This window comes from Ranitomeya imitator, chromosome 2, assembly GCF_032444005.1.
Source record: "Ranitomeya imitator isolate aRanImi1 chromosome 2, aRanImi1.pri, whole genome shotgun sequence".
In the NCBI taxonomy this organism is placed as follows: domain Eukaryota; kingdom Metazoa; phylum Chordata; class Amphibia; order Anura; family Dendrobatidae; genus Ranitomeya; species Ranitomeya imitator.
Genome location: NC_091283.1, coordinates 429,338,602 through 429,363,027, shown reverse-complemented (window position 1 = coordinate 429,363,027; position 24,426 = coordinate 429,338,602). Strand labels below are relative to the sequence as shown.

General features: G+C 46.3%; 1 protein-coding gene across 4 annotated transcripts in view; it reads left to right on the top strand.

Moving 5' to 3' along the window:
* RIPOR3 (RIPOR family member 3) overlaps positions 1 to 23,746 on the top strand; it is a 230,003-nt gene extending 206,257 nt beyond the window's left edge. For all 4 annotated transcript variants that reach the window (XM_069750879.1, XM_069750875.1, XM_069750876.1 and 1 more), the window contains 8 exons: positions 1,406 to 1,544; positions 3,619 to 3,754; positions 4,511 to 4,672; positions 12,861 to 13,019; positions 13,427 to 13,629; positions 21,872 to 21,955; positions 22,995 to 23,085; positions 23,280 to 23,746. In XM_069750879.1, the coding sequence (XP_069606980.1) occupies positions 1,406 to 1,544; positions 3,619 to 3,754; positions 4,511 to 4,672; positions 12,861 to 13,019; positions 13,427 to 13,629; positions 21,872 to 21,955; positions 22,995 to 23,085; positions 23,280 to 23,380 (1,075 nt within the window). In that variant the 3' untranslated portion in view covers positions 23,381 to 23,746. The remainder of the gene's footprint in view (positions 1 to 1,405; positions 1,545 to 3,618; positions 3,755 to 4,510; positions 4,673 to 12,860; positions 13,020 to 13,426; positions 13,630 to 21,871; positions 21,956 to 22,994; positions 23,086 to 23,279) is intronic.
* The last annotated feature ends 680 nt before the right edge of the window (positions 23,747 to 24,426 follow it).

Below are 24,426 nucleotides of genomic sequence, written 5' to 3'. Positions count from 1 at the left end.
TTTCAGACAATTGTCATGCTGGAAGACCCTGCCATGACCCACCTTCAACGCTTTTACTGCGGGAAGGAGGTTATTGGTCAAAATCTGGTGATACATGAACCCTTCCTTCCTCCCTTCAATACAACGCAGTTGTCCTGTGCTCTTTGCAGAAAATCATCCCCAAAGTGTGATGTTTCCCCCAACATGTTTCATGGTTGGGATGATGTTTTTTGGGGTTATACTGATCCTTCTTCTTCTTCCAAACATAGCGAGTTGAGTTGATACCACTGACCACATGACCTTCTCCCATGCCTCCTCTGGATCATTCAGAAGGTCACTGGAAAACTTGAAATGGGCCTGGACATGTTCTGGCATGAGCAGGGGACCTTGTGCACCCTGCAGGATTTTAATCCATGACTGCATAGTGTGTTACTAACTGTATTGTTTGAGACTATGGTCCCAGCTCTCTTCAGGGCATTGACCAGGTCTTCCTGCGTAGTACTGGGATGATTCCTGATCTTTCTCAGAATCTTCCTTACCCCACTAGGTGAGATCTTGTATGGAGCCACAGACTGGGGAAGATTGACAGTCATCTTGTGTTTCTTCTATTTTCTAATAATTGTGCTAACAGTTGTTGCCTTCTCACCAAGCTGCTTGCCTATTGTCCTATAGCCCATCCCAGCCTTTTGCAGGACTACTGTTTTGTCCCTGGTGTCCTTAGATTGCTCTTTGGTCTTGGCCATGGTGGAGAGGTTGGATTGTGATTGAGTCTGTGGAGTGGTGTCTTTTATACAGGTAACTAGTTCAAACAGGTGCAATTAACACAGGTAATGAGTGCAGTGTAGGAGGGCTTCTTAAAGAAAAACTAACAGGTCTGTGAGAGCCAGAATTCTTGCTGGTTGGTAGGTGATCAAATACGTAATTTCACGCAATAAAATGCAATTTAATTATGTAAAAATCATACAATGTGATTTTCTGGATTTTATTTTTAGGTTCTGTCTCTCACAGTTGAAGTGTACCTACGATAAAAATGACAGACCTCTCCATTCTTTGTAGGTGGGAAAACTTGCAAAATCGTCAGTGTATCAAATACTTATTTTACCCACTGAATGCCTCTGCTATGTCATAGTATAGTGCAAGTCAATGGCATAAAAAAAAGCAACTTGAGAACATAACCGAAATGTTATTTCAGGAGCCTATTCTGAAGGATTTTCCTAGATCTAAAATTGTACATAAGCTTGGTGTTATTGCATAGAGATACTCCAGCCTCTGCTCCTGTAATGCGTCATCATTGCAGTGCTAGTTATATTAGTGAACCCGTGGGCACAGTGTTACGTACAGGGGCGATGTGTGACTGGGTAGATATGAGTGTAGGCGTTATATTATAACCGTGACTGATTAGTAAGCGGAATGTTTTGTGTTTCAGTAATGGGATGATCTCCCCGTCAGTCGCGCAGACAATCAGCTGTCACAGTGAATTGGAGCAGGATGGACTAAGCACTGGACATGAAGATCTGGACACTCTGCTGTCCGTGCATCTGGATATCTGTAAAGCATTGTTAAAGGTGAGACAGGGCTGCTTGGTAAAGGTACCTTCACACTGAACAACTTAACAACGATATCGCTAGCGATCCGTGACGTTGCAGCGTCCTGGATAGCGATATCGTTGTGTTTGACACGCAGCAGCGATCTGGATCCTGCTGTGACATCGTTGGTCGGAGCAGAAAGGCCAGAGCTTTATTTTATCGCTGGATCTCCTGCAGACATCGCTGAATCGGCGTGTGTGACGCCGATTCAGCGATGTCTTCACTGGTAACCAGGGTAAACATCGGGTTACTAAGCGCAGGGCCGCGCTTAGTAACCCGATGTTTACCCTGGTTACCATTGTAAATATAAAAAAAAACGATCACTACATACTTACATTCCGGTGTCTGTCCCCCGGCCTCAGCTTCCCGCACTGACTGTGAGCGCCGGCCGGCCGTAAAGCACAGCGGTGACGTCACCGCTCTGCTTTACGGCCGGCCGGCGCTGACACAGTGCAGGGAAGCTGAGGCCGGGGGACAGACACCGGAATGTAAGTATGTAGTGTTTGGTTTTTTTTATATTTACAATGATAACCAGGGTAAACATCGGGTTACTAAGCGCGGCCCTGCGCTTAGTAACTCGATGTTTAACTTGGTTACCAGGGGACTTCGGCATCGTTGGTCGCTGGAGAGCTGTCTGTGTGACAGCTCTCCAGCGACCACACAGTGACGAAACAGCGACGCTGCAGCGATCGGCATCGTTGCCTATATCGCTGCAGCGTCGCTTAATGTGACGGTACCTTAACCTCGGAGAAAACCATGCCGCTGTCGATGTGCTGAGCTGACCGCTATCATCTATTTTCATGCACTTTTAGCACAGCCTAAATATATGTTCATACATAGCGTTTTGCAGCCTTTTTTTCCTGCAAAAAGTGTTGGGAAAAAAACACTGCATTAAATCTATGCATTTATGCAGAGGGTTTTATTTAGGTTTTTTCCCTTTCATTAAAATGGCTGAAAAAACGTTGCAAAAACGCTGAAAGAATCAACACACTGCAGATTTCCAAAAATTCCCAGGAGCTCCAAAAAACACAAGGGAAAGAAAAACTAAGCTGCTGTCAGACACATTTGTCGCAACTTATCTTCATGAGATACAAGTTAGGCCGGTTTCACACGTCAGTGGCTCCGGTACGTGAGGTGTCAGTTTCCTCACGTACCGGAGACACTGACTCACGTAGACACATTAAAATCAATGTGTCTCTGCACATGTCAGCGTGATTTCACGGACCGTGTGTCCGTTTGAAAAACACGGAGACATGTCAATGTTTGTGGGAACGCACGGATCACACGGACCCATTAAAGTCAATGGGTCCGTGTAAAACATGTACCGCACACGGATGTTGTCTGTGTGCCGTGCAGGAGTCAGCGCTACTGTAAGCGCTGTCCCCCCGCGTGTGGTGCTGAAGCCGGAATTCATCCCTTCTTCCCAGCAGCGTTCGCTGGAGAGAAGGAATGAATAATCTTTTTTTTTTTCTTTCCCCTTAAAAATAAAGTTTGTGCGTCCCCTCCCACCTCCCATCCCCTGTGCGCCCCCCGCTTGCCAGGAAATACTCACCGACACCCAGCTCCAGCTATGTCTCCTCTCAGCGGCTGCAGCCTGTGCTGTTTGAGCGGTCACATGGTCCCGCTCATTACAGTGAGGAATATGCGCATATGCGGAACCACGTGACCGCTCACACAGGGCCTGCTGCCGGCGCTGAGAGGAGACATCGCTGGAGCTGGGTGTCGGTGAGTATTTCCTGGCAAGCCGGGGGAGGGGGGGGGGGGCGCACAGTATTTGGTTAGTATTTTACCTCAGGATGTGTAAGCCAAAACCAGGAGTGGAACAATCAGAAGAAAAGTATAATAGAAACACGTCACCACTTCTGTATTTATCACCCACTCCTGGTTTTGGCTTACAGATACTGAGGTAAAATACTGACCAAATATTGACCATGTGAACATGGCTTTAGAAGTAGGAGGAGATGCAGATGTTATGCAGCAATCCTATCTGTATCCGGCTGTGGGGCTCCATAAAATCGAGATACATTAACCGACTCAGAACGTTATATTACAGAAACTGACCTCACCGAACACCGCCAGGATTATACAGCATCATCTCCTGGAGGAATTGTCCTGGCAAAGGGAGGTTCTGGAGGATCTGTCCATTATTTATATCCAGAAAGCACAAGAAAAGGCCTCCATTGAGGACAGTATGTATTCGCCTGCTTTATTCATTGATTCATATTAGGGCTCTGGCAGACCACCGTAAAAATCAGACTAGTGTTATCCCTCGTTTTGACGGATAGCGCTCAGACCAGTGTTATTCTATGGGGTTGTACACATATCCGATTTCTTCCTCGGACCGAATCAGTCTGAGAAAATAATCGTAGCTTGCCCAAATTGCATTCTTTTTTTTCCTTCTTCAGATCTGAGAAATCGGATCACACTATGATTACACTCTGATCAAAGTGTGATTAGCATAATCGGCCTGATTTTCTCGGATGACCATAGCCCTGGAATGCCCTGGTGAGGTTAGATAGACAGATAGATAAATAGAAAATACTGTGTAAAAGTATTAGGCAGATGATGGCAAAATACTTCAAAATAGGAATGCTTTTCGAAATAGGAGTCTTAATGGTTTCTCAAAGTGTAAATTGAATGAACAAAAGATAAATCTTTGACTTCATCACTTCAAGATACACTTGCACACAGTTTTTGAAGGATCTCGGTAGGGAGGTTTTTCCAAACATGTTGGTGAGCTAACCACAGATCTTCTGTGGACGTCGCTGGTGCAAATCCTTCTATCTTCTCATGTAATCCTAGAAGAACTCCGTGATGTTGAGATCAGGGCTTTAATTTATACAAGCATTCTTTGCCAGCATTCTTTCCACACCTGCCTAAATCTTTTTCACAGAACTAGTCATACAGCCATTGTTACCTTATTTCTTATCTGACTTTCTATACAGTTTTCCCAAAGACCAAAAAGATCCGACATTTCCTTAAATTGTGGGAAAGCTGCATCCAGCCAGAGTGTCCATGGTTCTGCACTTCAGATGTTTTCCTCAATCAGCTCAAGAAGATGTTTGTGCTGAAGATTAAAGCCAAATACCCAGGGCAACTGGAGGCAGGTGAGGAGAGTCCAGTGCCTGTAGTCTGCACCAGTAAATTGTTATATTGGTTCTGTAGGCGTTATACCCATCAGTCTGCCCATGAGCCAATCATTGCTTAGATGTATGCATCCAAAGGGCTAAAATAGTTTGAAGAGTACCTTTCTCTGGATTTATTAAATGAAACTGAGTACCTCCCAAACTTGGTGCAGCTCCAGTGATTCTGGAACAGTTTTTCTTTTTCTTCTGTGCCATTCTGTTCCAAATTTATGCCTCTCGCTAATAATGGTGCTAACTGGGCGCATACCACAAATCTGCTATGTGGGCATTTTCTTTTTGTCCTTTTGCTGGCCAATCAAAATGTGGCTGTTCCCACAGATCTGATCTGTGGTATATGTGCAGCACCCCAGGTGACCGGTTGCTGCAGTGATGTTGCTTTTCCTTCGAGGAAGGTGATGTGATGCTCAGAGGCAAAGGAGTTCTCTTCACCAGGTAAGGCACCAGGGCCGGATTTAAGAGGTGGGTGGCCCGGGGCCCATTTTGGAGGGAGGCCCATTTTTCAAGGTGTTGCAATATGTACTGCAAAAACACAAAATGAAACTAACGCATGTTTATTTACAGAAATCATTTATGCAGAGTAATTCAGGTGAAATCATTCATTTTTTACAATCCAGGCACTTTCCTTGATTTTCGTGCTGCAAAATCACTAATGATGTCACTAAAGTCCAAATCACGCAGTATATCTGACTGGATGCTCATGATAGCCAAATTTACAAGTCGTTCCTGCTTCATGGATGTCCTTAATCGGTTTTCAACTAATTTGAGTTTTGAGAAGGAACACTCACCACTGCAGTTTGTTACCATCAAAATTAGATATATCCTTAGAGCTATCTCAATATTTGGGAAAGTGTCCTGCACACCCTTTTCCATGATAAGCTTGTACATGAAAAGTTCAGTGCTGATATCTTTTGGTTTCCTCAAAGGTAGCCGAACAAACTCTCATCTGATCTAATCTGAGGGAGCGATCATATAGCTGAATAGGTAGCGCCTAGAAGCTTCTGTTGGGATCGGAGAAGGCTGCCGCATGCCATAAGCTAAGCATTAGGTACAGGGAGGGTACTAAGGAAGTCTAGCTAGGCTAGCCAGGTCAGTGGATGCTGATGCAGGTCAGGTTCCATGACTCTGCCGCTCTGCGCTAGCCACTGAGATGTAGGACTGTAGCCAAGTCCCTAAACTTTCAATAGTTTCTCTTTTGTTAAATGTTCCTTATCATTAGAAATGGTTCACAGCAAAGAGACGTGTATTTTACAAGTTTTGAGATATTTATCCCTATATTGGTGGGTGGTCCCCGATTGGTGGGTGGCCCAGGGCCCGGGCCCCTTGGGGTCCCCCCCTAAATCCGGGCCTTTAAGGCACACACATGCAACTCATTCTAAATCCAGGCCAGGAGGGGGGGCTCAAGACCTGGATTCAGGGGAGCTTCCCTGTATAAAGATCCTGACTTGGAGGAGGAGTGAGTTTAATTTAGTCTGGGAGAGACACAGAAGGAGAAGGACGTCTGGAGCGGACGTGGCAGCCACGTGGAGCTGCAGCCTCTGGGAAAGAGTAACCTGTTGGGTTGCATGTGTAGCAGCTGGAAGGGAAGGAGCACAGGAGAGACAGAGCTCAGATGGGAACTGTGGCAGGACACCCTCAGAGCTAAAGCGCAGTAATCCGGGAACTCGAGGCTTTCGTGGACTCTAGGACACGGAGCAGAACCGAAGGGCACTACACTATATGTCACCTGCCCGCACCATGCCTGAGATGCAGCAGTGCCTGAGGGCATCTGAGAGTCCCTGTAAAAAGGCTCAAGCTGCCCGTCGTGCAGGTACCTGTCCCAGGACAGGGGGAAACTGGAGGACCTTGTAGGAAGCTTAAAGCAACAAGGACTTCACTTAGAAAGGCGCAAGTAGGAAAGGCTCATGGACCTCTACAAGGAAAAGAGAAGTCTCACTTGCCTCTGAGTCGGCCGGACCACCATCATCTGTGCCTGGTACCCTGGACTGTGGCCTGTCAACCACAAGTAAACCAGGTAAAGACTTATCACTTGTCTCCTCCATTTATTCCCCGGCTACACCATCTACGCCACACACTGTAGGACCCCTGGGGACCCCGCTTCACCTGTGGGAAGTGTAACATCGGGGCTGCCGCAACATCCCCCAGGGACCCCTTTAATGCAGCATCGGTCCCCCTATTGACCGAACTCCACAGGTGGCATCACAACAAACTTTGAACATTAACCCCTTTAACGTTGATGCCCAGGGCCACGGACCGTGTCCCAGCCACCGTGACATCCCCCTTTGCGACCGGACCCTATACCGAGTACCCCACTGCCCTGTGGGCGCGTCATATGCCCAGTTAATTGAATGGAAAATTTGCACCTTTATTTCCCTAAGCTAGGGATGAGCGAACGTGCTTGGTGATACTCAGATGTCACTCAAGTATCTAGGTGCTCGGATGTGCTCGACACTGGACAAGCATTGGCTGGTGCTTGGATTTGAAACTCAAATGTTTGTTTCACAGGCAATAAGAATGCAGGGGTTGCCTGCCACTCACTGTAACACCTTCTTGGTAGTGACATTACTCTTATTGGATGGCCATATGACCTCATCAGAGGTTATAAAAGGACAGGTGCCACTATGGTCGGCTCACTGACGCCATTGCACAGCTCTGTGACAGTTGTGGTTGAAGGTAGAGAGCAGTTATCCATACCTGTGTGTAAACAGTTACAGAAGCAGGGAAAAGTGCAGAGTACAGCCTCTAGGCAGGGCTTAGAGCTTTGCAGTCCATTGTCAGACATATATCTGCTGCACGTGACCACTTTTTTGACTATATTGTCATCCATACAGTTTAACGTGCTTTGTGTTACATTACGGTGGCATATTGAACTAAAAAAAAACGGTTCAACATTTTTTTTCTGGAATGAATTAGTCATCCATAGAGTTTCAAGTGGTTAGTGTTACATTACGATGGTATATAAAACTAAAAAAAAAACATTCAAAATTTTTTGTAGATTTAATTAGTCATCCATAGAGTTTAACATGGTTAGAGTTACAGTATGGTGGTTTAAGATTTTTACAAACTACTTGACCTGCTACAGTTGACTAAATTGTTTTGTTCATTAAAAAAAGTTCTTTCAATTCATCATCATTATTATTATTATTTATTATTATAGTGCCATTTATTCCATGGCGCTTTACATGTGAGGAGGGGTATACATAATAAAAACAAGTACAATAATCTTATTCAATACAAGTCATGAGTGGTACATGAGGAGAGAGGACCCTGCCTACGAGAGCTCACTGAGGGGCGATCTAATAACCATGTATAAGTATATAAGGGGACAATACAAATATCTCGCTGAGGATCTGTTTATACCAAGGAAGGTGACGGGCACAAGGGGGCATTCTTTGCGTCTGGAGGAGAGAAGGTTTTTCCACCAACATAGAAGAGGATTCTTTACTGTTAGGGCAGTGAGAATCTGGAATTGCTTGCCTCAGGAGTTGGTGATGGCAAACTCAGTCGAGGGGTTCAAGAGCGGCCTGGATGTCTTCCTGGAGCAGAACAATATTGTATCATACAATTATTAGGTTCTGTAGAAGGACGTAGATCTGGGGATTTATTATGATGGAATATAGGCTGAACTGGATGGACAAATGTCTTTTTTCGGCCTTACTAACTATGTTACTATGTTACTATGTTACAATCTACAAGGGATAATTCATAAAGGAAACTTGGTTTCCAGAGACCTAGCAATTAAAATGTGTAAGGCGTGTGATAAGGGACATAGAAGTGGAAGTGCTGATGATGGTGCATGCAGACGTTGAGGACATGGGGCAGCTAGAACTACGACTTTTGCTGGAGCACAATAAACATGCCCCCCATAGCTTCCTGTCCCACTTTGCATGAGGCGTGGGACACCACTTCTCAAGCCACACCAGTGCGAACAGGGTCGGTTAGATAGAAGACAATGCAGCACCACCCAGTCTTCCACACGGTCCAGTTTCACCAGCCAATAGTCTGGGTCACTTAATCCTCACCCTGATCCTCTTTCCTCCCACCATGTTGAATCCCAGGAGACCAGTGATCCCACAATAGGAAAATCCCAGAAGCTCTTTACAACATCATTTCTTGATTGTGACCTCTCACCCTGCATGTTCCAAGAGAGACAGGAGGAGATGCTGTGTAGTGAAGCACAAAATTTAGAGCAGCCATGGTCACAAGAAGATTACGGTGACCATGAGAACGGCAAATTTTGTCTAAGGAGGTAGGTGATGATTAGACACAGTTGCTGATAAGTCAGGTTGTTGTTAAGTCACCAAGTCAGTAGGACCAGGTGCGGTGGTGGAAGAAGAGGTGTTGGAAGACAGAAGTCACCCACCGAACGTGGGAAGCTGGCATGCAGAGCAATGCCAGCAATGCTGAGCGGGAGGAATCTACAGCACTTAAATGGTCAGGAAGAGGTAGTGGTGTGACCAGAGGGAGAAGGTGCGCAACAAGAGGGAGAAGGCGGGCAGCTATTTCGCAGAGTTAAGTGTTCCCAGATATGGGACTTTTTTAAAGTGAGTTCTGAGACACAAAAATGGTCATTTGCAACCTGTGCCATGCCAAGATTAGCAAGTCCCTGGCCACTAAGAGCCCAACCACCACCAGCATGATCAGGCACATGTCATCTAAGCACCTGATTCAGTGGGCCGAATGCCTGGGTCCAAGATTGATGCCAGTGGGCGACACCACTGCCTCTTCGCCTGTGCTAGGTGCTTCCCAATTTGGTGTCCATGACACTCCTCCATCTCCTAATTGTTATTTCAGAGCACATCGTCCACATCAGCCGGAAGCTTGAAGCTCTGCAGCACTGCCTCAGCGAAGCGGCAACAGGCTCTGGTGAAGCTAATTTGTCTAGGAGACAAACCGCACACCGCAGCAGAGTTATTGAAAGGCATAACAGATCAGGCAGATCTGTGGCTTTTATCACTGAACCTCCAACCAGGCATTGCTGTGTGTGATAATGGCTGTAAGGCCGGATTCACATTAGTGTTTCTGTGCGCAGCGTAGGCCTGCATACTTCTTTCCTTAAGATCTACATAGATCCGCATGCGGCTTTTGTACCTATATTTAACATTGTGTACACAGGGACATGCGTTGTACGCGGATGCGTCCCCGTGCTTCGTTTTGACGTGCCTGCCAAACGCAACATGTTTTACAGGAAACAATGTTTAACTTTTTTTTCATGTAAACTATAAATTTCTTTTCGATTTTGAGTGTTTTGTCTTAAAGTGGAGAAAAAGTGTGACACCATTGTTGTCAGCAGTGATCTGGCAGTCAGAGATGCTTCCAGGGGTCTTCCCCATCCTGTCCTCCTCCCATGCAGCACTTTTTCTATCCATTTCACCATTTTCACTGCCTCCCAGACCTTCTTCTAGTGTCTGCTGGAAAAATGCTCAGATTTCCTGTGGTCTCCCATTATACTCGTTACTTGAAACGAGCGACCCAGCATTAGGAATTGCTCAGTTCGAGTGACGAGCTTCTGAGCATTTTAGTGCTTAGTTAACTCTATTGGGGACATAACTTTGCAATGGAGGGCATAGAAGAAGAAAAACAATTCCAGAATTAGTGGATGAGTTGAGCAGGTACTTACCGTATATACTCGAGTATAAGCCGAGATTTTCAGCCCAAATTTTTGGGCTGAAAGTGCCCCTCTCGGCTTATACTCGAGTCACGGTAGCGGTGGGGTCGGCGGGTGAGGGGCTGAGGGCGCTGAGGTATACTTACCTAGTCCCAGCGATCCTCGCGCTGTCCCTGCCGTCCCACGGGCTTCGGCGCTGCAGCTTCTTCCTCTCTTCAGCGGTCACGTGGGACCGCTCATTACAGAAATGAATAAGCGGCTCCACCTCCCATAGGGGCGGAGCCGCTTATTCATTTCTCTAATCAGCGGTGCCGGTGACCGCTGATAGAGAAAGAAGCTGCAGCGCCGAAGACAGGAGGGGACAGCGCGAGGATCGCCAGGACTAGGTAAGTATAGCATATTCACCTGTCCTCGTTCCAGCCGCCGGGCGCCGATCCATCTTCCCGGCCGACGCCTCCATCTTCCCGGCGTCTCTGCTCTCTGACTGATCAGGCAGAGGGCGCGATGACGCATACAGTGTGCGCGGCGCCCTCTGCCTGATCAGTCAGAGCAGAGACGCCGGGAAGATGGAGGCGCCGGAACGAGACGCCGGGAGCTGCAATCAAGGGAGGTGAGTATGTGTTTTTTTTTCTTTATTGCGGCAGCGGTGGCACAAATTTATGTGGAACATCTATGGGGCACAGTGAACGGTGCAGAGCACCGTATATGGCACAGCACAGCTATGGGGCACAGTGAACGGTGCAGAGCACCGTATATGGCACAGCACAGCTATGGGGCACAGTGAACGGTGCAGAGCACCGTATATGGCACAGCACAGCTATGGGGCACAGTGAACGGTGCAGAGCACCGTATATGGCACAGCTAGGGGGGGGCACAGTGAACGGTGCAGAGCACCGTATATGGCACAGCACAGCTATGGGGCACAGTGAACGGTGCAGAGCACCGTATATGGCACAGCACAGCTATGGGGCACAGTGAACGGTGCAGAGCACCGTATATGGCACAGCACAGCTATGGGGCACAGTGAACGGTGCAGAGCACCGTATATGGCACAGCACAGCTATGGGGCACAGTGAACGGTGCAGAGCACCGTATATGGCACAGCACAGCTATGGGGCACAGTGAACGGTGCAGAGCACCGTATATGGCACAGCACAGCTATGGGGCACAGTGAACGGTGCAGAGCACCGTATATGGCACAGCACAGCTATGGGGCACAGTGAACGGTGCAGAGCACCGTATATGGCACAGCACAGCTATAGGGCACAGTGAACGGTGCAGAGCACCGTATATGGCACAGCACAGCTATGTATGGGGCACAGTGAACGGTGCAGAGCACCGTATATGGCACAGCACAGCTATGTATGGGGCACAGTGAACGGTGCAGAGCACCGTATATGGCACAGCACAGCTATGGGGCACAGTGAACGGTGCAGAGCACCGTATATGGCACAGCTATGGGGCACAGTGAACGGTGCAGAGCACCGTATATGGCACAGCTATGGGGCACAATGAACGGTGCAGAGCACCGTATATGGCACAGCTAGGGGGCATAATGAACGGTGCAGAGCACTATATGGTTCACACCTATGGGGAAATATGAACGGTGCAGAGCACTATATGGCACAGCTATGGGGAAATAATGATCTATTTTTATTTTTGAAATTCACCGGTAAATGCTGCATTTCCACCCTAGGCTTATACTCGAGTCAATAAGTTTTCCCAGTTTTTTGTGGCAAAATTAGGGGGGTCGGCTTATACTCGGGTCGGCTTATACTCGAGTATATACGGTAGCTTAAATTAAAAAAATCCAGTGACCTGTCCCCTTTAAGACATGTCCATAGAACAGGAGTCAATGTAAGAGAGTGCAAAGGAAGTTTTCTTTTTCAAAAGCAGTTTTGGCTGGGATGTTAATGAGGTCTGCAGACAAAACAGGAGCTACATGTGATAGGAGACCACAAGAGGAAATGACAGGTCCTTCAGCCTCCTCCATGCACCAGGGATCATGTTACCCCCTGTGTATGTACCTGTCTCTGTCTATTCCTCTGACACAGGAAATCTGGTGGAATAACTTGTGGCTGCCCCCGCTGTGAGTGGCCTCCGCAGGGGATGTGGGAAGTGCACTTGTCAGGACACTATGAGGAGTCTGCAGGACACATTAGGAACCTTCCTCATATTCATTGGGTTTCTTGGTGTCCTTCCCCCACAAGTGCTAAACCCATTACCCACGGACAGACTATGAAGCAGGATGTTATGATAGAAGGTAAATAAAATCTGCTCTGGAAATCTCATTTATCCACTGTGAGATCAAATCAATCATGGAGAAGATAAATCCGCCACAGATGAGAGGACTGTACAGATCTGCACTGCTACTTCAATATTCAGTAGGGCGGGGGCTGGGGCTTCAATATGTCATTAAATGGTAAAGACGGGGGGGAATGGAGAACCTCAAATTAATAGTTACATTGATGATTTGCAAAACATGCATGCACAGATGAATGGAATTTGTCACGTGAGCTAACAATCTAGTTTTGTTCCTCACAGTGTTTAGAAGAACGCTAGAGCAAATATTTGGATTTGGTGGAGTAACGGCAGCAAATGAGATCCCAGGATCCATTATCTCCATCTTCCTGTTTTATGGCTACCTGCGGAGATACCATGTGGTCGATCTGGAAAAACACTTTGCAGCACTCACCCGAGAAGGTGAGTTATGTGATGGGGAAGATCAGAGGGGTCACTGCTCCTCGGCGCTTGCAGTACCGTCAACAGTAAGGCCGGGTGCACACGGTCAGTAATTGGCAGCGCTTTGGACGCAGCACATGTTCTTTTGGTCCCCCCCACAGGTGGCGCAGGTAAAGGCGCTGTGTAGCTGCAGCCTAAGTCACTCCACCGAATAAAATGGCTGATGACCTAGGACAGCAGATGCATTCAACTGTGCAACAAGAGAATATGCAGCTGATATAGTGTCTTTCAGTATCACTGCACTATTAGCAACATTTTGGGTGCATGGCCCTCCTAAAACTTGGTTCTGCTCTTCTCACAAACATGCAAGAGACCACCGAGCATTGTACAAGTCATCAGAATCATGTGTCTCTCTCCCAACCATGCAGTCACTCTCATTGGAGACCTGCAGCTTCCCGGGCGCCTGAAAAAGATCAAAAAGCTGAAAGCGAAGCGGATCTCACGGCTCCAGCCCCTGCCGCAGTTCCTGAAGCTCGTGGCCACGTTCCAGATAGATGAGAACATGAAACTCTGCAAAGCAGCCGCGAGCTTCCTCTGTAGAGCATCTGCGAACAAGCACTTCAAGCAGAAGGTGGGTAGCACTGCCCAGCTGAGGAGAACATCCATGACTCCAGGCTGAGGCCAGGGTTTATTCAGCTGCGTTCACATGAAGCTGTCATTGAGCGGCTTTTGACCTTGATAACCCTTTACCGCTGCGGTCCTTTTACGGTTTTCCCTGCAAAATCACTTAGTTTTTGTAGGCGAACAGATGTTTCAGCTGCAAGACAGCATGGTCGATGCCAATTGTAATGATCACATGGTTTTGCAGGTGAAATGACCTTCACTGCAAGATTAAAGGGAACCTGTCACCTTGAAAAATTTACTATTCACCTATTCACCTATAGCTATAGGGTTAATAAACAGGTAAATAGCGGTAAATAGCGGTATGATGGTGCCTGGTTACTATACTGGTAGTGCAGCTACTGGGAGAACATTAACTTCTTTCCTCCAGGGAGCCGCTGGCTTTCAGTCATAGTGTTACTACGCCCGGTCACCTGGTTGACCGTCAACTTAGCACAGAAGCGCTGTAGAGTGAGCTGTCAATTAAAGTGCCGGGCAGTGCGTATTGAGAGCATTGACTGTGTCCATGCCCTGTAATGCCCCTATGACTTAAACCCTTCAGGACCTTGGGATTTTTTTGGTTTTGAGTTTTCGGTTTTTGCTCCCCTTCTTCCCAGAGCCATAACTTTTATATTTTTCCATCAATATGACCACGTGAGGGCTTGCTTTTTTGTGGGATGAGTTGTTCTTTTGAACAAAACCATTTGATTTTACCATATAGTGACTGGAAAACGGGAATCAAATTTCAAGTGTGGTGAAATTGCAAAAAAAAAAAAAAATGCAACTCCACAATTTTTACCATGTTCACTAAATGTTAAAACTGACCTGACATTATGATTCTCCAGGTCATTACGAGTTCACAGACACCAAACATGTCTAAGTTCTTTTTTTATTTAAGTGGTGAAAGAAAATTCCAATGTTTGTAAAAAGAAATAAATGGCGCCATTTTCCGAGACCCGTAGAGTCTCCATTTTTCAATATCTGGAGCTGGATGAGGGCTTATTTTTTGCTTGCCGAGCTGACATTTTCACTGATGCCATTTTGCAGTAGATATGTTTTTATCTCCTGTTATTGCAATGTTGCAGTGACTAAAAAAACATAATTCGGATGTGTTGATTTTTTTTTTCTTGTTACAAAGTTTACCGATCAGATTAATTTAGTTTAGATTTTGATAGGTCGGGTGTTTCTGAATGCTGCGATACCAAACGTGTATTTTTTAAAAATGGTTTTTATTTTTAATGGGGTAAAAGGGGGGTGATTTGAATTTTTTTTTTTAAATATTTTTTAAAACTTTTTTTTTTTAACTTGATTTAATAGTCCCATTAGGAGACTTGAAGCTGTGACCATCTGATCGCCTGTGCTACACATCATTTCTTATGGATGCCCGCCACAGGCATGGGGGCCCACTACTAGGACAACCCCTTCTCATTCCCCACACTTGGCCCCAATAAAGTAAAAACGCCTACAGTCACCACCCGATGCCATTCCTGTGGTGTCCGCACTGGCGGTGTGCTCTTATGCTGTCCTATGACAAGTGGTGCCCGGCGCCCAATCAAAGCAGCCGTCACTGTCCCCACTTTTTGTCTGAAATCATTGAATTGTTCCCGTGAACAAAGCCTCAGTACCGATCCCATCGGATTTGTCAGTGTCCATAGCTGCAGTATATGCGATTTCAGCCGTTCATGCAATCCATGCTCCCCCGACAGGCAGCAATCTGGGGGGCTCCAGTGTCTGTGCTGCCGCCAGTCGGGGACGCTCCGGCCATTGTGCGTTAGTTAGGGATCGGGTGACGCAGATATTTGTTCCCACGCTCTTTTCTTTATCTTTTTCTGTAATATTTATTTTCTTTTTATGCTCCATTTAGTTGACCGCAGACTAGAGACGGGTAAGCAGAGTCCATGTGGGGCAAATCAGGATTCCCACGGGACCGGCTGAGGAATGTTTAGACAGAAAGCAGGAGAATGTCTCAATTTTCCCTGTTTTTGATTCACAGTCTGCAGTATCAAAATTACAGAGAAAGTTCATATTCCACTGATCTTCAGCCAAGTGTAGCACTCTTAGATCCCCCCCCCCAATTCCAGCCCACCCCTTTAATTCACATTATCAGTGCAGTCACTAAAAGCCATACACGAGACAGCTGTCTGCTGGGCGTTCATTCAGCAGACGACTCGTTCTCTCGCTCTCGTAATTCCCCCCATACACATGAGCGCATGGAGAGGAGAAAGCCGCTGCCACGCTCATCTTATTGAAATCAAAAGGATGACCATTGAAATTCCTTAACTCCCCCAACATCATCTGTCAGGTGAGAGAAGGGGACGGGACACAACAGATGGTTGGCTGAAATTTTCAAGGGCTGAGGACCTTCATCTAATGTGTGTGGGGGCTTTACAGATACTGTACATGATACTGAGTTACATCCTGTATTATACTCCAGAGCTGCACTCACTATTCTGCTGGTGCAGTCACTGTGTACATACATTACATTACTTATCCTGTACTGAGCCTGAGTTACATCCTGTATTATACCCCAGAGCTGCACTCACTATTCTACTGGTGCAGTCACTGTGTACATACATTACATTACTTATCCTGTACTGACCCTGAGTTACTTCCTCTATTATACTCCAGAGCTGCACTCACTATTCTGCTGGTGGAGTCACTGTGTACATACATTACATTACTTATCCTGTACTGATCCTGAGTTACATCCTGTATTATACCCCAGAGCTGCACTCACTATTCTGCTGGTGGAGTCACTGTGTACATACATTACATTACTGATCCTGTACTGATCCTGAGTTACATCCTGCATTATACTCCAGAGCTGCACTCACTATTCTGCTGGTGCAGTCACTGTGTACATACATTACATTACTTATCCTGTACTGAGCCTGAGTTACATCCTGTATTATACCCCAGAGCTGCACTCACTATTCTACTGGTGCAGTCACTGTGTACATACATTACATTACTTATCCTGTACTGACCCTGAGTTACTTCCTCTTATACCCCAGAGCTGCACTCACTATTCTGCTGGTGGAGTCACTGTGTACATACATTACATTACTTATCCTGTACTGATCCTGAGTTACATCCTTTATTATACCCCAGAGCTGCACTCACTATTCTGCTGGTGGAGTCACTGTGTACATACATTACATTACTGATCCTGTACTGATCCTGAGTTACTGCCTGTATTATACTCCAGAGCTGCACTCACTATTCTGCTGGTGGAGTCACTGTGTACATACATTACATTACTGATCCTGTACTGATCCTGAGTTACATCCTGTATTATACTCCAGAGCTGCACTCACTATTCTGCTGGTGGAGTCACTGTGTACATACATTACATTACTTATCCCGTACTGATCCTGAGTTACATCCTGTATTATACACCAGAGCTGCACTCACTATTCTGCTGGTGGAGTCACTGTGTACATACAGTACACTACTTATCCTAAGCTATATCCTAGTGCAGCAATCACTGTTGTAAAGGTTTCAGAGCTGAAATCTCCCAGCGTTCCCTGCTTGTGCCGGTATTTGCATAGCAATTTACACTAGAGCTGTATGTAATACTCTAGCGCTCGGTCTGTCTATAAGGCCACGTGCACACATTCAGTATTTGGTCGGTATTTTACCTCAGTATTTGTAAGCCAAAACCAGGAGTGGGTGATAAATACAGAAGTGGTGCATATGTTTCTATTACACTTTTCCTCTATCTGTTCCACTCCTGGTTTTGGCTTACAAATACTGAGGTAAAATACTGACCAAATACTGCTAGTGTGACGGCAGCCTTACACTGAGCTCCTCTTTTTTCTTTACAGGCAGTGCTCTATTACACCGAGCTCCTCTCTTCTCTGTACAGGCAGTGCTCTATTACACTGAGCTCCTCTCTTCTCTGTACAGGCAGTGCTCTATTACACTGAGCTCCTCTCTTCTTTGTACAGGCAGTGCTCTATTACACTGAGCTCCTCTCTTTTCTTTACAGGCAGTGCTCTATTAACCAGAGCTTCTCTTCTTTCTCTACAGGCAGTGCTCTATTACACCGAGCTCCTCTCTTTTCTGTACAGGCAGTGCTCTATTACACCGAGCTCCTCTCTTCTCTGTACAGGCAGTGCTATTACACCGAGCTCCTCTCTTCTCTGTACAGGCAGTGCTATTACACCGAGCTCCTCTCTTCTCTGTACAGGCAGTGCTCTATTACACCGAGCTCCTCTCTTTTCTTTACAGGCAGTGCTCTATTACACCGAGCTCCTCTCTTTTCTTTACAGGCAGTGCTCTATTACACCGAGCTCCTCTCTTTTCTTTACAGGCAGTGCTCTATTACACTGAGCTCCTCTCTTCTCTGTACAGGCAGTGCTCTATTAACCAGAGCTTCTCTTCTTTCTCTACAGGCTGTGCTCTATTACACCGAGCTCCTCTCTTTTTTTTTACAGGCAGTGCTCTATTCAACCGAACCCCTCTCTTTTCTCTACAGGCAGTGCTCTATTACACCGAGCTCCTCTCTTTTCTTTACAGGCAGTGCTCTATTACACCGAGCTCCTCTCTTTTTTTTACATGCAGTGCTCTATTACACCGAGCTCCTCTCTTCTCTGTACAGGCAGTGCTCTATTACACTGAGCTCCTCTCTTCTCTGTACAGGCAGTGCTCTATTACACTGAGCTCCTCTTTTTTCTTTACAGGCAGTGCTCTATTACACCGAGCTCCTCTCTTCTCTGTACAGGCAGTGCTCTATTACACCGAGCTCCTCTCTTCTCTGTACAGGCAGTGCTCTATTACACCGAGCTCCTCTCTTCTCTGTACAGGCAGTGCTCTATTACACCGAGCTCCTCTCTTTTCTTTACAGGCAGTGCTCTATTACACCGAGCTCCTCTCTTTTCTTTACAGGCAGTGCTCTATTACACCGAGCTCCTCTCTTTTCTTTACAGGCAGTGCTCTATTCCACCGAGCTCCTCTCTTTTCTCTACAGACAGTGCTCTATTACACTGAGCTCCTCTCTTCTCTGTATAGGCAGTGCTCTATTAACCAGAGCTTCTCTTCTTTCTCTACAGGCAGTGCTCTATTACACCGAGCTCTTCTCTTTTTTTTTACAGGCAGTGCTCTATTCAACCGAACCCCTCTCTTTTCTCTACAGGCAGTGCTCTATTACACCGAGCGCCTCTCTTTTCTTTACAGGCAGTGCTCTATTACACCGAGCTCCTCTCTTCTTTGTACAGGCAGTGCTCTATTACACCGAGCTCATCTCTTTTCTTTACAGGCAGTGCTCTATTACACCGAGCTCCTCTCTTTTTTTTTACAGGCATTGCTCTATTACACCGAGCCCCTCTCTTTTCTCTACAGGCAGTGCTCTATTACACCGAGCTCCTCTCTTTTCTTTACAGGCAGTGCTCTATTACACCGAGCTCCTCTCTTTTCTTTACAGGCAGTGCTCTATTACACCGAGCTCCTCTCTTTTCTTTACAGGCAGTGCTCTATTACACCGAGCTCCTCTCTTTTCTTTACAGGCAGTGCTCTATTCCACCAAGCTCCTCTCTTTTCTCTACAGGCAGTGCTCTATTACACTGAGCTCCTCTCTTCTCTGTACAGGCAGTGCTCTATTAACCAGAGCTTCTCTTCTTTCTCTACAGGCAGTGCTCTATTACACCGAGCTCCTCTCTTTTTTTTACAGGCAGTGCTCTATTACACCGAGCTCCTCTCTTCTCTGTACAGGCAGTGCTCTATTACACCGAGCTCCTCTCTTCTTTGTACAGGCAGTGCTCTATTACACCGAGCTCATCTCTTTTCTTTACAGGCAGTGCTCTATTACACCGAGCTCCTCTCTTTTTTTTACAGGCATTGCTCTATTACACCGAGCCCCTCTCTTTTCTCTACAGGCAGTGCTCTATTACACTGAGCTCCTCTCTTCTCTGTACAGGCAGTGCTCTATTACACTGAGCTCCTCTCTTCTCTGTACAGGCAGTGCTCTATTACACTGAGCTCCCCTTTTTTCTTTACAGGCAGTGCTCTATTACACCGAGCTCCTCTCTTCTCTGTACAGGCAGTGCTATTACACCGAGCTCCTCTCTTCTCTGTACAGGCAGTGCTCTATTACACCGAGCTCCTCTCTTCTCTGTACAGGCAGTGCTCTATTACACCGAGCTCCTCTCTTTTCTTTACAGGCAGTGCTCTATTACACCGAGCTCCTCTCTTTTCTTTACAGGCAGTGCTCTATTACACCGAGCTCCTCTCTTTTTTTTTACAGGCAGTGCTCTATTCAACCGAACCCCTCTCTTTTCTCTACAGGCAGTGCTCTATTACACCGAGCTCCTCTCTTTTCTTTACAGGCAGTGCTCTATTACACCGAGCTCCTCTCTTTTTTTTACATGCAGTGCTCTATTACACCGAGCTCCTCTCTTCTCTGTACAGGCAGTGCTCTATTACACTGAGCTCCTCTCTTCTCTGTACAGGCAGTGCTCTATTACACTGAGCTCCTCTTTTTTCTTTACAGGCAGTGCTCTATTACACCGAGCTCCTCTCTTCTCTGTACAGGCAGTGCTCTATTACACCGAGCTCCTCTCTTCTCTGTACAGGCAGTGCTCTATTACACCGAGCTCCTCTCTTCTCTGTACAGGCAGTGCTCTATTACACCGAGCTCCTCTCTTTTCTTTACAGGCAGTGCTCTATTACACCGAGCTCCTCTCTTTTCTTTACAGGCAGTGCTCTATTACACCGAGCTCCTCTCTTTTCTTTACAGGCAGTGCTCTATTCCACCGAGCTCCTCTCTTTTCTCTACAGACAGTGCTCTATTACACTGAGCTCCTCTCTTCTCTGTACAGGCAGTGCTCTATTAACCAGAGCTTCTCTTCTTTCTCTACAGGCAGTGCTCTATTACACCGAGCTCTTCTCTTTTTTTTTACAGGCAGTGCTCTATTCAACCGAACCCCTCTCTTTTCTCTACAGGCAGTGCTCTATTACACCGAGCTCCTCTCTTTTCTTTACAGGCAGTGCTCTATTACACCGAGCTCCTCTCTTCTTTGTACAGGCAGTGCTCTATTACACCGAGCTCATCTCTTTTCTTTACAGGCAGTGCTCTATTCCACCAAGCTCCTCTCTTTTCTCTACAGGCAGTGCTCTATTACACTGAGCTCCTCTCTTCTCTGTACAGGCAGTGCTCTATTAACCAGAGCTTCTCTTCTTTCTCTACAGGCAGTGCTCTATTACACCGAGCTCCTCTCTTTTTTTTACAGGCAGTGCTCTATTACACCGAGCTCCTCTCTTCTCTGTACAGGCAGTGCTCTATTACACCGAGCTCCTCTCTTCTTTGTACAGGCAGTGCTCTATTACACCGAGCTCATCTCTTTTCTTTACAGGCAGTGCTCTATTACACCGAGCTCCTCTCTTTTTTTTTACAGGCATTGCTCTATTACACCGAGCCCCTCTCTTTTCTCTACAGGCAGTGCTCTATTACACTGAGCTCCTCTCTTCTCTGTACAGGCAGTGCTCTATTACACTGAGCTCCTCTCTTCTCTGTACAGGCAGTGCTCTATTACACTGAGCTCCCCTTTTTTCTTTACAGGCAGTGCTCTATTACACCGAGCTCCTCTCTTCTCTGTACAGGCAGTGCTCTATTACACCGAGCTCCTCTCTTCTCTGTACAGGCAGTGCTCTATTACACCGAGCTCCTCTCTTTTCTTTACAGGCAGTGCTCTATTACACCGAGCTCCTCTCTTTTCTTTACAGGCAGTGCTCTATTACACCGAGCTCCTCTCTTTTCTTTACAGGCAGTGCTCTATTACACCGAGCTCCTCTCTTTTCTTTACAGGCAGTGCTCTATTACACCGAGCTCCTCTCTTTTCTTTACAGGCAGTGCTCTATTCCACCGAGCTCCCTCTCTTTTCTCTACAGGCAGTGCTCTATTACACCGAGCTCCTCTCTTTTCTTTACAGGCAGTGCTCTATTACACCGAGCTCCTCTCTTTTCTCTACAGGCAGTGCTCTTACACTGAGCTCCTCTCTTCTCTGTACAGGCAGTGCTCTATTACACTGAGCTCCTCTCTTCTCTGTACAGGCAGTGCTCTATTACACTGAGCTCCTCTCTTCTCTGTACAGGCAGTGCTCTATTACACCGAGCTCCTCTCTTCTCTGTACAGGCAGTGCTCTATTACACCGAGCTCCTCTCTTCTCTGTGCAGGCAGTGCTCTATTAAGCAGAGCTTCTCTTCTTTCTCTACAGGCAGTGCTCTATTACACCGAGCTCCTCTCCAATAAGGATGTGAAAGTTCAGCGATCGGCGTGCTTGGCCCTGAAACATCTAAAAGTAAGTGCACCCCTGCCTGGAACACATCTATTGCTCTTCGAACCATTCAGGTTATAAATCTGTATAGGAATTTTTTTTATTAGCAGCTTCATATTGTATTGAGAAGTTACTGCAAATACAAGCAGGCCACCATTATGACGTAGCGCAGAGACAGGGTGATGGTTACTCCCATGTCTTTTTGTAATAGGACCTGGGTGGGCCTCTCTGGGAAAGATTGGTGGGCTCCGGCACAGGTATGCTTAGTTGTGGATGTCAGCACCAGAAAGTTGGCTCCATGTTGTGTCTCTGGCTATGAAGTGCCCTCCCATTGTCCGTTCTCATCTTAGGCTACGTTCACATTTGCGTTGTTGGGCGCAGCGTCGTCGACCCATACCGACACATGCGTCATGCGCCACTATCTTTAACATGGGGGGCGCATGGACATGCGCCGGTATGCGTTGTATTGCGTTTTACGACGCATGCGTCAATTTGACGCACTAGACAGGGTGCGGACGACGCTACTTGTAGCGTTTTCCTTGCGCCAAAATTCATGAACATTACTATTTTATGTCAACACATGCGTCAAAAAACGCAGCGTTGTGGGTTGCATCGACGACACTGCGCCCAACAACGTAAATGTGAACGTAGCCTTAGACTGTCCCGTAATACGTCACATTTACATGAAAGGGTTTTATGCAACAAGTGTCAGCATTGTACAATGAAAAATTCTGCCGCTTTCTAGTAACAGCAGTGAGGGGCTAACATACAAGTTATGATCTCTGCTTGATGTCAGCAAATACGATATATTATGTGTCCAGACATTGGAAACAGAACAGAGATTTGTGTTGCTGATGTCTTTATTCACGGAGGATTGTATAGTCGTGATACCACTGTAACAAAGCCCCAGCTCTGAGACATATTACGATGTAAAGTGTTACTGGTAGCAGAGATCGTACATCTTCACAAATTGAAACAAGTTTCATTATACTACGCTAGTGATTCATTTACAGAAAAGCCTGTATCCACGTGGATACGAGTAACCGGCGTCTTCTCCTAACAGGGCACTGCCAGCATTGACCAGATCGCAGGACTGTGCCAGTCAGAGGTGGAGGAGGTGAGGATCACAGCCAGAGACACCATTGTGTCGTTCGGTGAGTATAGAGACAGTTCTGTATAGATCCACCTATATGCCACGAATACGGGGTAGGCCGGGTTTAACGACCGTGTGCTGTAACTATGCAGAACGGACAGGACGCTCGCACAGGGGGTACTGCACACCCGGACTACTTTTTGGTGGCTTTAGTAACCAGGTGTCAAATATTTTAAAGAGGATTTTCTTTCTTAGGTCAGAAAGGTCGACACACATTTGGAAAGACGGACAAGATCTGCCGGGAGCTCCAGGAAACGCTGACGCTGGACGGCGAGATCGAGATCACCGTATTCTGAGATGTGAAACGACGACGCATATCGACAGCCAGGGTTCAGATACCAAAGAGTCCCGATCCTTACTGATTCCATGGCTCCGGCCTGGCATAGGCACAACAGCAATGACCAAAATGTCATATCCTCCTCGCTCAGTGTTTATTAGAGGAGAGACCCTCTAAGGGGGTCCCGCCACCATTCTGTGACCTAACATAACCACGAGGAGATGGATCCTGTGTATAATACAGACGGCTTGGGCGGTTATAAAGCACTGATTTGGCTCTAAGGGTTAAAGCAATGTACATAAATCTGTATATTAAATCCTAATACATTCTGTTTTGTATATTTAACTTGAGTTCACAAATATGCAATAAAATAGGTTTAATAGAACCCGAGTCCCTGCGATCAGCATCCATGGGGAGAGGGGCATAGGGGAAAACAAAATGGCACCAATTAAACCACAAAGTTGAAGATCAAAAACAATTTGTGCAATATCAGGTTTCACCGCAAGGTGGCAGCACAGCCTCTAAGAAAGTCATTGCTGGAAATGAAAATATATAAACATTTAACCCCGATTCTGCCAGCAGAGAGAAGATGGTGCTAAAAAAGGATAAAGATGGCAGACAAAGACAGAACAGATATAATAAACCACACAAACATTCAGATTGCAGCTTTGGACGTGTCAGAGTATAAGACACACCAAAGTAAAAAAAAAAAAAAAAAAAAGGCGCGATTACAGATCTCTGAAACATGAATGTGTGACAGATTTTGGGATCAGAATTCTGCTTCACTTGAGTTTTAGTTGTTTCTGGCACAAAACATTGGACAAGAAGCGACATAAGAAAGAAGTGTCCAACCTGCCTAGTAAGGTGACAACTTTGGCGCAGTTTCTGCCCTCATCTAAAGGCTAATTCAGCCAACGCGCTGATGGTAAAAAAAAAGACTGTAACCAAACTGCAGAAAATTTGATGAAGAACTGATGAAACTCGGATAGTTTTTGCAATATTAAAAAAAAAAAACCTATCCCCGACGTCTGAATGAGGGGCGTTAGGCGAAGCACACATTTCCAT